The 14,358-nt window shown below is 39.7% G+C and overlaps 1 protein-coding gene across 2 annotated transcripts in view; it reads right to left on the reverse strand.

The window, feature by feature from the left end:
* The window catches only part of PAK1 (p21 (RAC1) activated kinase 1), a 142,561-nt gene that overhangs the window by 38,693 nt on the left and 89,510 nt on the right, over positions 1–14,358 (reverse strand). For both annotated transcript variants that reach the window (XM_040964434.1, XM_040964435.1), the window contains exons 3-5: positions 7,448–7,548; positions 7,123–7,270; positions 2,480–2,517 (exon numbers count right to left, since the gene is read on the reverse strand). In XM_040964434.1, the coding sequence (XP_040820368.1) occupies positions 2,480–2,517; positions 7,123–7,270; positions 7,448–7,548 (287 nt within the window). The remainder of the gene's footprint in view (positions 1–2,479; positions 2,518–7,122; positions 7,271–7,447; positions 7,549–14,358) is intronic.

The raw sequence follows: 14,358 nt of genomic DNA on the forward strand, positions 1-14,358 counted from the left end.
CCCATGCGGGTACAGGGTTCCAGGCCACAAGCAGAGAGTTAGATGGGATGTGGGGTTGCTGGGATTAGAACCTACGCCCATGTGGGATCCCGGCTTGTGCAAAGCAAGGACTTTACTGCTAGGCCACCAAGCCAGGCTTTAGTGAAGACTTTAAAAAAAAAAAAAAAAGATTTATTTATTTTACTTAAAAGTCTGAATTTTAGGGAGCGAGGGAGAGACATAAACAGAGATCTTTCATTCTTTGATTTACTCCCTAAACAGCCTCAACAGCAGAGCTGAGTTGATCCAAAGCCGGGAGCCAGGAGCTCCTTCTGGGTCCCCCAGAGGGGTGCAGGGGCCCAAGGCATTGGCCATCCTCTACCAGTGCCCAAAGAAGATGCTGGTACTGTGAGCTAAGGAGGATTAGCCTGATATGCCACCATGCCACCCTGGATGAAGACTTTTAATGTATTCTCTTCCATTGCATTGCAACTACTTCTCCTTTTCCCCTTCTTTTTGTCTGTCATAAAAATTTATAATTAATTTAGGTTCTGCTCTGCTTCTCTCTCAGGCCACAATTCCTCCAACAGGAGCTTTCCTTAAAGAGGCAGTTTACTTTTCTTTGGAAAACACACGATTTTTACCTTAGATACACCAGCTGCACCTTTCTCACTGCATCAGAGAGGCTGCCCCTGCTGCTTTTAACATGTAATTTAACTAGTTCACTCCTAAAGGTAACCCAGGTTTCCTTTCTGCTTGTCTTTCATGAATTCCTCATAATAGCTAACAGGTCATATTTTGGCTTCAGCACTTTTTTCCTTTTCTTTGTTTGTTTGAAAGGCAAAATGACAGCGAGAGATCTTTCTAACTGGTTCGCTTCTCAAATGGCTACAACAACCAGGGCTGACCCAGTATGAAGCCAGGAGCCAGGAACTCCATCTGAATGTTCCATGTGAGTGGAAGGGGCCCAGTCTTTTGGGTCACTATCCTATGCTTTCACAGGCACATTAGTAAGGAACTGGAATGGAAGCAGAAGAGCTGGGACTTACTTGAACAGGCACTCCAATATGGGATGCCAGCACTGCAAGCAGCAGTTTAACCCAAAGCACCACAACACTGGCCCCTGGCGCACTGTTTTAAATTTACTCCCCACTATACTTTTTCTGAAATTAAGAAACTTGGGATTATCAAGAAAGATTATCACATGAATTGTGTCTACTACCTTGACCCAATTTTCAGAACAATCTAAGATGTTTAGTTCTCTAGCCCACCCCACTGGGGATCCTTAACAATCTGGAAAACCCTGTCCTTTTTTCCACCTGGTATTTCCTGGGTGTACCTAACACTATCCTACACTTCTCTGTTTACATATTCATATTCATTACTAAACAATGAGATCAAGAACAAAACATTACCAGTCATCTATTATTCAGCATGCTTAGAGACCATCATTTGGTAGATACTTCCTATGCAAAAAAAAAAAATTAAGTGCTAAAATACTGTAGTATCTTAGAGTCAGACCTCAGACCAAGGAGCCACACACAGCATAATTTTAGAGCTAGAAGGAACCTTAATAACATATATTGAAGGGCAAACCTTCAGAGTTCATGAACTCTATATACTCCTCTGTGGAGGTATTATCAGGCAGGGGGAAAAAAAAGAAAGAAAAGAAAAGCCATCGCAAAAGCTCTGACCGCATTATACATTACTCACACCTCTCTTGCAGCCCGTCTCTCTCATCTGTTGTTTATTTTTCTTTCAATGTCTAAGCCAGCATACATCATTTTTGTATCACCTAATGCTTTGGCACAAAGAGAGCGCTAAGGAAATACTTACAGTGTGAGTGAATAAATGAATGCTGAGAACAAAATTTCATAGTAGTTTTAAACTACTCTTTTACATGAGAAGAGGGGAGAATTCACTTAATCTGAGTCTCAATTTCTTAATCTTTATTATGGAGATAATAATCCTATTCAATTATTTCACAAATCAAGTCAGCACTTCACAAAACTAACATGGAAAACAGTTACAAGCTACTATAATATAAACCATGTCCCTCAATGTAAAACTAGTACAGGAATATAGAGCACTGAGCTACAAAGACAAATGTTCCAGTTTGGGAGAGAAGCGTGACCTTGGCAGCCTGAGTGGCTTTAACCATAGATACTATGCCAGTACAGGTTTTTCCCAAGCAGGTGTCACACTCTCTGCCATATGGCATGAGCCCCAGGGTTCTTCCTCCTCACTAACAACATAGCTGAGGCTTTACTGCAGTCTCCTTTGTAAGACCTCTATGACACCTTTTTTTTTCTGTTCACAGTGAAAAGAATCCTGGATATTAAGTCTATTTCCTGTGTTGCGTGGACAGATTCTCAGAGCCAACATGGGGGAATGACCATGAAGAGTCCCTCCTAGCCCGGGCTGTGCCACTATAATGTTGTGTTTCTGCATGCTTACCTCCATACCTGCCAATATCAGAATAGAGGAAATAGAAACTTACCAAAGTGTTAGAAGAATTATATTCCTCAGTTGATTTATCTGCAAAAGAAGAAAAACAAGAAACTGAATAACATTTACAGTTAGAGCAAAGCAAGTCTCTTGTCTTAGCACTTGCAGGCTCACAGAACAGTACCACCACAACAGGTATTGCAGGCCAGACATCACTGTTAAGCACATTATGCATATCAGTTCTTTAATCCTTAGTGTGGCTTTGAATACTATTATTATCCCCACTTTCACAGAATGGTAGCTTGCTCAGAAAAGTAAAGCAATTGGACCAGAAGACACATAGACTGATTCAGACATTTTAATTCTGGTCTAACTCCACGAGCTATGCCAGAACTATACTCACATCATCAGCTACATCAGCATAATGATTCAAAGAATAAGAAAACTGACTGCATCCTAAGAGAAAGGGGAAGAATCCAGGGCACCATTCTGAACTATCTATGATAAATCACAGCACACTGTACCTTCAGCTGGCAGAAAGCATCTTCCCTCATCCATGTCTATCCCCCAAGGGAGAGAAACACTAAGGTTTAGGAAGAGAAGTATTCATCAGATCAACTGTAATTAAAGGTGGGGTCTTGTTTTCTAAGAACAGAATCAAGTTCCCTCAATAAAGGAATCAATTATAATATTTCACTGATTCAGAAAGGTACACTTTTTACATTAGCATTTCTGAAACAGAGATGTGTTCTGCAACCAAAGGTTATTTCATCATTTAATGGCAGAAAGTATATATAACAATACGTCTTATCAGTATGCTATATCTTAAACTATTAAATGTGAAGTTGAGACCCGAAAGAGATCTAAGCAAAGAAAATAAGTTTAAAAACCAAGTTCTTTAATCCCAAAGAGTCCAAGAAGAAGCCAATTTTTCCAGCCGAATGTCGATGCAATTATGGAGAAGAAACATTCTACCAGATCTAACACATTTTTCTTCAATAACCAAGCCCAATGCCAAAGACCTAACCCAATCATGTAAGAAAGGGGCCTCCAGCAAATCATGAAGCCAAGAAAAGCAAGAAATAAGGCGAGCTATGACAGTGTGTTCTTAAAATAAACCTTAAAATAGCCAGCTACCTGCTGAAGAAATCAATTCAGGATCTCCTTTAAACATAACTCACTTATTTTTCTCATCCTACAGAATTGCACTACTGGCGAAGGGCAACACTACAGCCTCTCTGCACTGCCCCAAGCCTTAGGTCCTGCTAATATTTCTGAGGGTTGGATTCCAGTAACATGCATCTTTTATATATTTAGGTCTATACAGATTATTGTACATTGCTCCCTTTAAAGGTAACATGCAATTTTTACATTAAAATTGATTAAAACAATCAAACTCCAAAGCATAGAAAAACAGAATAGAGAATACATCCAAGCTTTTCATTTTAGCTGTAAGGAAACTGAAGATCAGAAAAGGAAAGAGACTGGTTTAAGGCTGCATAAATCAAGGGCAAAACAAGGCTAAGATCCAGCTGCGTGATCAATCCAGGATACTTTTTACTTACCACACTAATTATTAGCACAGAAAATCAAGTGTCAAAGAAATTAAAAACTTGACAAAAACTGGCATCCTAGGTTTCATTTAGATTATACACAGCAAAAAGTTTAGAGACCCAGGTCTAAAACATACTGCCATTTGGCTATCAGCTGTGTCATCCTGGCTAAGTAATTTAATTTCTGAGGCTACTTAATATCTTTGAGTCTGCAGGACAGGAGTCATATTCTTTGCTCTGCCAACCTCACAAAACTATCATAAGAATTATCTAAAAGTATGAAGGGAAAGGAAACAGGAAAATATGGCATTAAAAATCAACTGTGCTAAATGCATTTTTTTCTTAGGGTTGGCCTTTTTCTTCAACTTGCAGAAAATTTAAAATCTCAGACATACATATATACACATGTATACACAAATTTATACACACAAGAATAGATTATGTGCACATATATCTAAATGCATACAGTCAATATTATTCAAATACACAATTACTCAAATGTGTTATCTATGTGTGTGTCTAGTGAAGAATACTTGGGTAGTTTTTAATTCTAACTTTATGCCAATCCACAACATGGTTGTGCCTCTATGCACATAGATGTCACTTAAACATATTTATATACGTACATTCAGAAAAACAGATTCTTGGAGCACCAGGACAACGGCTCAATTGGCCAATCCTCCATCCCCAAGCACTGGCAGTCTATATGGGTACCTGTTCATATCCTGGCTGCTCCACTTAACATCCATTTCCCTGTTTGTGACATGGGGAAAGCAACAGAGGATGGCCCAATGCCTTAGGACTCTGCACCCACATGAGAAACCAGGAAGAAGCTCCTGGCTCCTGCCTTTAGATCAACTCAGTTCTGGCCACAGCAACCATTTGGGGAGTGAACCAACAGATGGAAGATTTTTCTCTGTGTCTCTCCTTCTTTATAAATCTGCCTTTCCAATTAAAAAAAAAAATCTTTAAAAAAATATTCTGCTTTCCCGGGCCATACTTTGCTATTGAGTCTACCAAAATTTCTCATTAGTGGTCTCTATGGCAAATTCCTTAAAAGTTGGCTCTAACTTCCTGAGTAGAAAACTTTCCTCCTAAGTAACACCTCCTATCACAATTCCTCCTTGAAATGACACAATTCCTCAATGGAAGAAGTGAGATAAACCCAGCAGGCCAGAAGACAGAAAGGAAATACTGCTGTGCGTAGGCATGGCCCTCTACTGGGCACCACCATGGCAGCATGAGTGAAGCTGCAGTCTGCCATCCCCACCATCTGTGCTCATTGATACACGCCAAATACTGGCTAGGGAAAGCATCCTTCAAAATCATTAGTTTATACTGGTTCTCAACTTTTCCAACAGCACTCTCTTTTAAAGCAACAGACTGGGAATTAAGAGAGTAGCTCTGCCACTAAGTTAGACACATTAGAAAGGCCTTTTCGGCTTTTATGATCTTTAAAACAGGGGACAACTGGCATTACTAAGATCCTAATATTAAGAGGCAAGCTTCCAGAAATATGAGCTTCTATGATAAAAAAAAAAAATTCTCAACCAAGGAGGAAGGTGCTCCAATTAAAATTTCTAGAGGCAACAAATAAATTTGAAAGCTGCTGTGCTAGGAATTAAGAAGCCTAGATTCTAATACTGATTTTGCCATTAAAAATACTCCCAGAGGGTCAGACATTTGGTACTGTGGCTAAGAAGCCTCATATGATGCCTGCTTCCCATATTGCAGTCCCAGGGTTTGAATCCTAGCTCCACTCTTGGTTTAGGATTCCTGTTCATGTTTATTTACTCTGGGAGGAATGGCTTGAGTAGTTGGGTTTCCAACCCATGTGGGAGTTCTGCATTTCCTGGCTCCTGTCTTCTGCCTAGTGCAGCTCCAGAAGTTGTAGGCATCTGGGGAGTGAAACAGTAGATGAGATTCTGCAGTCTGTCTGTCTCTCAAATAAAAGAAAAAAAAGTTTTTAAAAAGATATGTGCATAGGGACTATGCGCTAACATCTCATATGGGTGCTAGTTTGTGTAGCAGGTGCTTTACTTCCCCCATCCAATTTCCTGCTTATGGCCTGGGAATGCATCAGAGGATGGCCCCAGTACTTGGGCCCCTGGACCTATATGTGAGATCCAGAAAGAAGCTCCAGGGTCTTGGCTTCAGATCACTTAGCTCCAGCTATTATGGCCATCTGGGACGTGCATCAGTGGGTGGAAGATCTTTATCTCTCCTAACTGTAAATCTTTCAAATAGAAATAAATAAATTATAATTTTTTAAAATAAGCACATAAAAACACTCTAAAAAATAAGTTCTTTCTGTAGAGAATACATCCAAAGAACATTTGTTGTTACTTGACAGTTCATTTGACTGATTAAATAATAGTCCCTTAAGACACCTGGCAGCTTAACTAGTAAAAAACTACCCATTGGTGTATTTAAAAAGCAATGATGCTAACAATAACTATGACAGCTTTCTATGATGCTGCTCTACAATCTATAAAGAACTTTCACATCAACGAGCTCATATATTCCTCACTACAACTTTTGGAGATAGGAATTCCTATTTCTATTTTGAGACTCTAAGAAATGAATTCTTATCTTTGTATCAGAATCTAGACCTTTTCCAGAAAGCCTACATGCAATTTAAGAATCAACACTCAAGTTCATGGAAAACGTATCACTTTGGCTGTCGCAAGTTCCACTTCTCCTCTTTCTAGGACTGTTCTCTTACTCCAAATTAACAGATACATGAAGCTTTTATACCCATATTACAATCTTCTCTCACTCTTTTAAGTTTATTTGTTATTTGAAAAGTAGAGTGACACAGGGGGACAGAGGAGATTTTCCCTTACTGACTTACTACATAAGTCCCCAACAACCAGGGCTGGGCTACACTTAACACAAGAGCCTGGAACAACAACCAGCTCTCCTACATGGATGTCATGAACCGAAAGTACCTGAGCTATTATCTGTTGCCTCCTAAGCAGAACGTTTACAGGAACCTTGATAATAAGTGGAGTAAGCCGGGACTAGAATCAGGCACGCCCATGTGAGATGTAGACATTCCAAACAAGTGCCTAGGTGTCCTGCCACAACGCTCACAGTTAAGCTTTGCTTTCTCAGACTCCTGTGGAAGCAATCTTCCTACCTGTAAAGCTCATGTACTTCTGGCTGTTGGAGGTCTTCTTTGAGTTGTAAAATTCTAACACATCCAGAACAGCCTGCGGGTTTTTCTTCTGTTCCGACTTAGTAATGTTTGATGTCTGAAGCAAGCGGGCCCACTGCTCTGGCATTCCCTGTAAGACAGACATTGAAAGGTGTCAGGAAGGCACAGTCCCAGGGGACCCTGAGGGAGCAGTTTCAGGGTCTTGGGCAAAGACGAAGCATGGAGGAAACTTTCTGACAGACTGACTCTGATATCACATAGCCAGAATTCGGGAGAAGCAGAGCCCTTTCTGTGACCTGGGACTCACCGTGAACTCCCCTGTGACTGCATCAAAACCAACGTGAATTGTGTGCTCAAAATCTGAAGGAAGAGAAATTTCTGGACGCTCCTTTTCCTTCTTTTTGTTGGCTGCAAGAGAAATAGAGAAAAGGAAAAATTTTTAAAAGAGATAGTACTAGGTTTTCAGGTTTAACCCAGTTCTTAATTGACCCATTGGTCATCTTTTAAAGACTGGCTTCAATCCCACCTTTTCCGGGAAGGATACTGTGACCATGCTTTGCCCTATGAAATCCAAGATACTGAGTCAGCATGCATTTAGTCATTTCCTGTTTTATATTTCTTCTTATTAAAAAAAAAAAAAACTATTTGAGAAGGAAAGAGAGCAAAGCAAGGAAACAGAACAAAAGCAAACACAGACACTCCCGTTCGTTAGTTCCCTCTGCAAATGCCTGTTGTGGCTATGGCTGGGTCAGGCCAAACCCAGGAGGCAGCAGCAACTCAATCCAGATTTCTCCCATGAATGGTAAAAAAACCCCTGTGACCTGAACCATCACTGCTGCTTCTGAGGATCTGTATTAGCAGGAAGCTAAAGTGAGGAGACTGAGCTGGGTATTGAACCCAGGAACACCCATATGGGACACATCATCCTAACCACTAGACTAAACAACTCTCACCTCTTGAAAACTTAAAGGGGTAAGTCTCTTGAAGATCAACTTGCATCATTATCCTGAATCTCAAACAAGACCCAGCACAGAGCTTACTTAGTTCAAAAACACACTACAAAATACTAGGAAGTGACCCTGGAAACTATTTCCACTCCCTAGGAAAGAAACCCTGAGTTGCCCCAAGCCATAGAACACATGATGATAAGACACAGCTCACCTATCAAGTTTTTCATCTCACATCCGCTGATCCTTTTTGATGGGAAGTCACCACTAAACTGGAAAAACAGTTTAGCACAGACCAGGCCTAGACTAACAGAAGGACCTGGCTGATGTAGGGAGGAGGGCAGCAGGTGGAAAGGCGACACCTGCAGACTGTGTGACTTACGCTGGGTACTTATTACCTAAGGACCACCAGCAAGAAACACAGTTCCTGATGCAGTAATACAAGTGATAAGTTATGCAGTCCTAGAGTCACCTGGAACTCGTCAATCCCTTCCAGGAAATAACCACCACCTTCCTCACATGTACACAGCTCTTCCGAAATGCCTTTCACAGTCACTATTCTCCCTGGCTCCTTACAATAAGCCAGACAGCAGGGATTATATCCTTTTAACAGCTGAGAAAAATGAGATCAAGAAATTAAGAGAAATCTCTGTCAGTGAGAACAGAGCCAGAAGACATGAAAAAAAAAATTATTCAGCACTATCTATGCCATTAACTCATTGTGTGACCCTGTCAAACTTTTTTTGAGTTTCAAGTTCTCAATCTATAAAAAACACAAAGACCTATGCTTGGAGTACCAATGAAGGCAGGTAATACAAGATTACCTTTTAGAAGATTACGGTACCTGAAAAAAACCATGAAGGGTGAACGGAAATGAGACAAGTAGAAATAAAGAAGGAAATTCTAGAAAAAAACAAAGTATAAGAATCACAGAAAAAGTGTGATCTGTCGCCCAGCTTTCCAACAATACAAACAAGTCAGCGAAATTTTAACAGCTCTTACTAGATATATACTCTGAACTTGGGATTCAGAAAAGATCTAACTGCTAAAAAAAAAAAGCAAACCCAGGATCCTGGTGGTTTAATGTCCCATGCCCACATTCCAACATTCCCAGGACTAATGCTGCTTTAGCAAATTTCTAAAGGTAACTAGAAATATGAGTGGAAGAATATGATGAAAACTAAAGTGTATACAAAAACCTGTAGATGAATGTTCATGCGTATTAACCATAACAGAAAGTGGAAACAATGCAAGTATTTTTCAACTGATGAGCAGAAATAGTAATAGTATAACGAAATAATGAAATATAGGTATTATTCAGTCTGCAAAATAAATGAAATTCTGATTAATACAACATGGATGAATCTTGATAATATGCTAGGAAAGCAATCACAAAAGGCACATATGGTACAATTCTATTTATACAGAATGTGCAAAATAGGCAAATTCATAGAAAGTAAGTTAGTCATTATCAGGAGTTCAGAGAAGCCAAAAATGAAGAATTACCATTGATGGATATGAAGTGTTTCTTGGAACACTAAAATGTACCAGACTGATGTAAAACAATGAGTGTACAATTTTGTGTATATATTAAAAATTGCCAAATTGTACTTATTGTGTGCTATATCTCAAATTTTAAAATACATATTAAAATAAAGCAATATATATGTATTTTATAAATCTAACATGCTAAAATGTGATAATCACTCATAATTTAAAACCCTAAGCACACTAGGATTACAGGAAAATTGACTTTTTCTAATAAAAGATAATTGCAAAATCCCTAGGTAAACATTATATTTAAAAATATGAAATGCTGCAAGATTTCCCTTTGAGATTAAAAACAGACAAAAATGTTCCTCATTCCTAGTGCATTCATCATAACACTAAAGGAATGAGCCAAGTGTAATCATACAAGCAAAAGTCAGCAGAGGACCAGAAAGGAAGGCAAGGGCACTGGGACGCAGCAAGTGCAGTCACTGCTTAAGAAACCCACATTTTGTAACCCAGTGCCACTTTGAGCATCAGGTGGTCGGCTTCCAAACAACATATCCTAGGAAGCAGAGGCTGAAGACTCAAACACTTGGGCCACTGCTACCACCCATGTGGGAGACCCAGATGGAGTTTCAGGCTCCTGGTTTCCTTTTGTTAAGGAAAAAAAAAAAATGGGGCCATGGTAATAGCTCAGTGGCTAACTCCTTGCCTTGCAAATGCCCCGGGATCCCATATGGGCACCAGTTCTAATCGTGGCCACCCCGCTTCCCATCCAGCTCCCTGCTTGTGGCCTGGGAAAGCAGTCGAGGATAGCCCAAAGCCTTGGAACCCGGCACCCGCATGGGAGACCCAGAAGAGATTCCTGTCTCCTGGCTTAGGAATGGCACAATTCTGGCTGTTGTGGTAACTTGTGGAGTAAATCAGCAGATGGAATTTCTTTCTGTCTTTCCTTCTCTCTGTAAATCTGCCTTTCAAATCAATCAATCAATCAAGCAAGCAGTATAAATAAATGAATAAATCTTTTTTTTAATTCCCTTTAACAGCTCATCAAAAGTATAGCTAACTTTTAACAATACTACAGTTTTTTTTAAGTAACACTTATAAAAACACTTTTTTTTTTAAGATTTATTTTTATTATTTTTTCATTGGAAAGGCGGATATACAGAGAGGAGAGACAGAGAGGAAGATCTTCCATCCGATGATTCACTCCCCAAGTGAGCGAGCGCAATGGGCCGATACTATGCCGAACCGAAGCCAGGAGCCTCTTCCGGGTCTCCCACGCGGGTGCAGGTTCCCAAAGCTTTGGGCCGTCCTCAACTGCTTTCCCAGGCCACAGGCAGGGAGCTGGAAGGGAAGTAGGGCTGCCGGGATTAGAACCGGCGCCCATATGGGATCCCGGGCGTGCAAGGCGAGGACCTTTAAACACTTGCTCCACCGCGCCGGGCCCTAAACAACACTTTTTAAAAAATTTTTATTTATTTTAAAGGAAGTTAGAGAGAAAGCAGAGTCACAAAGAGTTCTTTCAGCCACTGGTTCATTCCCTCAGATGGCCAACACGAATGGGAATGGGCCAGGCTGAAACCAGGAGCCAGCAGCTTCTTCCGGGTCTCCTACAAGGGTATAGGGGCACAAGCACTTCAACCATCTTCTAATTCTTTCTCAGGCACATCAGCAAGAAGATGGATCCGAACTGGAGCAGCCAGGACTCAAATGGGCACCTATACAGAAAGCCAGGATTGCAGGAGGCAGCTTAACCTGCAGCACCTACCCCAATTCAACATTTCTTCCATCTTCAGTCCTATAATCCCTTCAGCAACACTCAGATAAAGTTACTATATATCCATATAGCAGCCAAGATAACTGAGGCTAAGAAAGGTATAGGGAAGCAATTTATTAAAGGTCATAAAGTCAGGGCTAGGCAGTCATGGTGACTTCAGATGCCCAAACTCCTACTTGTATATGCACTATGCAGAATACACAGATATGATTGTTGCATGTCCAAATTAATGCTACAACATGCAAATTCATTTTAAAACAAGTTAAAAAAAAAAACAATAAAATCAATTTTACTGACGGCACTAGTCTGTGGGACCAGTGTTGTGCCACAGTGGGTTAAGCTGTCATATGTAACATCAGCATCCTATAAGACCATTGTTTGGAATCCCAGCTGCTACACTTCTACTCCAGCTCTCTGCTAATGCACCTGGAAAAGCAGCAGCACCTGCCACCCATGATGGGAGATGTAGATGGAGTCCCAGGTTTTGACCTGGTTCAACCTTGGCTGCTGTAGTCATTTGTGAAGTGAATTAGTAGATGAAAGATTCTCTCTCTTCTCTCTCTCTCATTTGTGAAATGAATTAGTAGATGAAAGATAGCTCTCTCTACAACTCTACCTTTCAAAAAAAATGTTAAAAAAGCAACACTCTGAGAGATTTCCAATATTATATGGTGTCTGAATTAACAAGCATAGTTCAAAAGTGAACAGACTTTGATGGACTGACATAGTGGTACAGCAGGCTTATCCTCTACCCTGTGATGTAGACATTCCATTACGAGTGCCAGTTCATGTCCCAGTTGCTCCACTTCCAACCCAGCTTTCTGCTTGTGGCTTGGGAAGGCAGCAGAGAATGGCTCAAGATTGTGAGCCTTTGCACTCACACGAGGGACCAGGAAGGAACTACTGGTTCCCAGCTTCAGACCAGCTCAGTTCTGGTCATTGCGGTCTTATGGGGAATAAACGAGCAGATGAAGAACCTCTCTCTGTAAAATCTGCATTTCAAATAAAAATAAATTAATCTTTGAAAAAGAGAGACATTGTGTAAGAGCTGAAAAGTAGAAAAGTTCTTTGAAGCAGTTCTTTCAATCCCAGTTCTATCACTACCTAGCTAGATGACCTTGGGCAAGTGACTTAACCTCTGTAAACTCAGTTTACTGTCTGAAAAGTGAACTACTCAACTACTTGAATGGTCTATTACAGATGACAAATATCAAAGTTCTTAATATGTGTGGCAGGTAATAGGAATCCAATAAGTAGCAGCTGTGTCACTACTTTTACTTATTGTTATTACTATTTTGTTATTTCTATTTTATTACTGGTGTTATGATGTTCAGGATTAACTAAGATTAAAAAATGGTCAAGCTTTATAAGCTAAAAGGAGCTTTACTAACATGAATATGAATAATATAAGAAACTGAGTGTAGGATTTTTTAACCTACTTTCTAAGACAGAGATTCTGTAGGTAAGGAGTAATACATAAAAGAATCATCCTGATTTCTGCATGTGCAGATCTCAAGTTTAAAGAAATAAAGTAAATAAAGTAGGAAAAGCAGCTTGCAATTCAAACTTTAATCTTATCTTTGGCTTAATCCATTTGACTTACCAATTAAATGATAAATGAGGCAAAATCCCAGCTTCCAAGATAGCCATCAGAACAAAAAACATTGATCTTTATTTTTCAAAAATTTTAAGTAGCATCTCTCACCAGTTCAGCTGAACTAATCTGAGCTCAACACAGTTAAATATTCCAGATCTGGAGAAATAAAACACTGACGTAATGCAGTGGTAAAATTAACTTTGTTAAATTCTTCCCAAGCTCAGAAAATTCTACTTTGCTTGTAAAAGTGAGACCAGAAAAAGACTGATCTAAATGCTTCAAGACTTCTTAGAATAAACCAAGGCTCCACATCCTAACCACAGGAACCAAGCTTTCCCACATGGAATTCTGCAACTCAGCGCCAACTAATACAGGCCCTCAATTACAGCTTCTCCTTTCAATCGTTTATACATACCCCAGTCACATACTGGGGCCGTGCTGGAGGTCAGCAATAGGTAATGTCCTTAGACATTCTGCTTGCTGCCAGCTAATACATACGAATAGATAAAAATTATTATTCCCACTTAATAGATGATGTTTTGAAATTAAGACTTTTTTTTAGTGAAGCATGAAGTTAAGTAATGTCAGAGGTAAGACCTGATCTATTCTCCACACTTGATCTTAGCCAAAAGGCCAAGAAGCGATGACTTGATCTATTCTCTAAATTCAGTTCTTGATCAGTTCTCTACATAACAGGTATAATTCTCCAATAGTACAACATGAAGGGTGTAGCACTTCAAAGACTACCAATATTGCTGTGTATCCTGCCTGTTAGAATTAAGCTGAGCAGTTAGCTGGTTGGAGACAGGCTTCAAATGAAAGAAAAACAAATTTCCTTTTATTTCATTTTGGTGTATGTATTAACTACAGTTACCACAACAGTCTGAAAGCAAAAAGGCTGAAACCTATACACCCAGGGCATATAGGAAATCTGTAGCTAGAGGATGAAAAAGCTTATGGGACATTTTGCAAGAATTTCCTGTAACTCTTCTTTCTATTTCTATGCTAACCTACACAGCTAGAGGTTTGGACCTGAGGTTTGGACCTGAGATTTATTTTCAGATCAGGTTGGTCTGGGGTTCCTCAATTAGGATTTCTAGAAGGACTTCTGAGGCTACAGTTCTTTCACTGATTAAAGTACTTTATTATAATAGCATAGTATTTTTTTCACCTCTGTAGACAAGCCTGATCTAACTCTATCTCTGTAACTCTCATTTACATAATCACAGAATTTCAAAGCTAAAAGAAACTGCATATCTGCTACTCTTTCATTTTTTTTTTTAAGATGAAGGCACTGAAATCTACAGAGAAGTGTTTGAGCTAAATCAACCAATTCATGGAAAATTCAAAACTACAACCCAGATATCTAGACCTCAACTTCCCCTTTCAGCACATAAGAATGA

The sequence above is a fragment of the Ochotona curzoniae genome, unplaced genomic scaffold, assembly GCF_017591425.1.
Source record: "Ochotona curzoniae isolate NIBS_2020 unplaced genomic scaffold, NIBS_Ocur_1.0 scaffold_3223, whole genome shotgun sequence".
Taxonomy (NCBI): Eukaryota; Metazoa; Chordata; class Mammalia; order Lagomorpha; family Ochotonidae; genus Ochotona; species Ochotona curzoniae.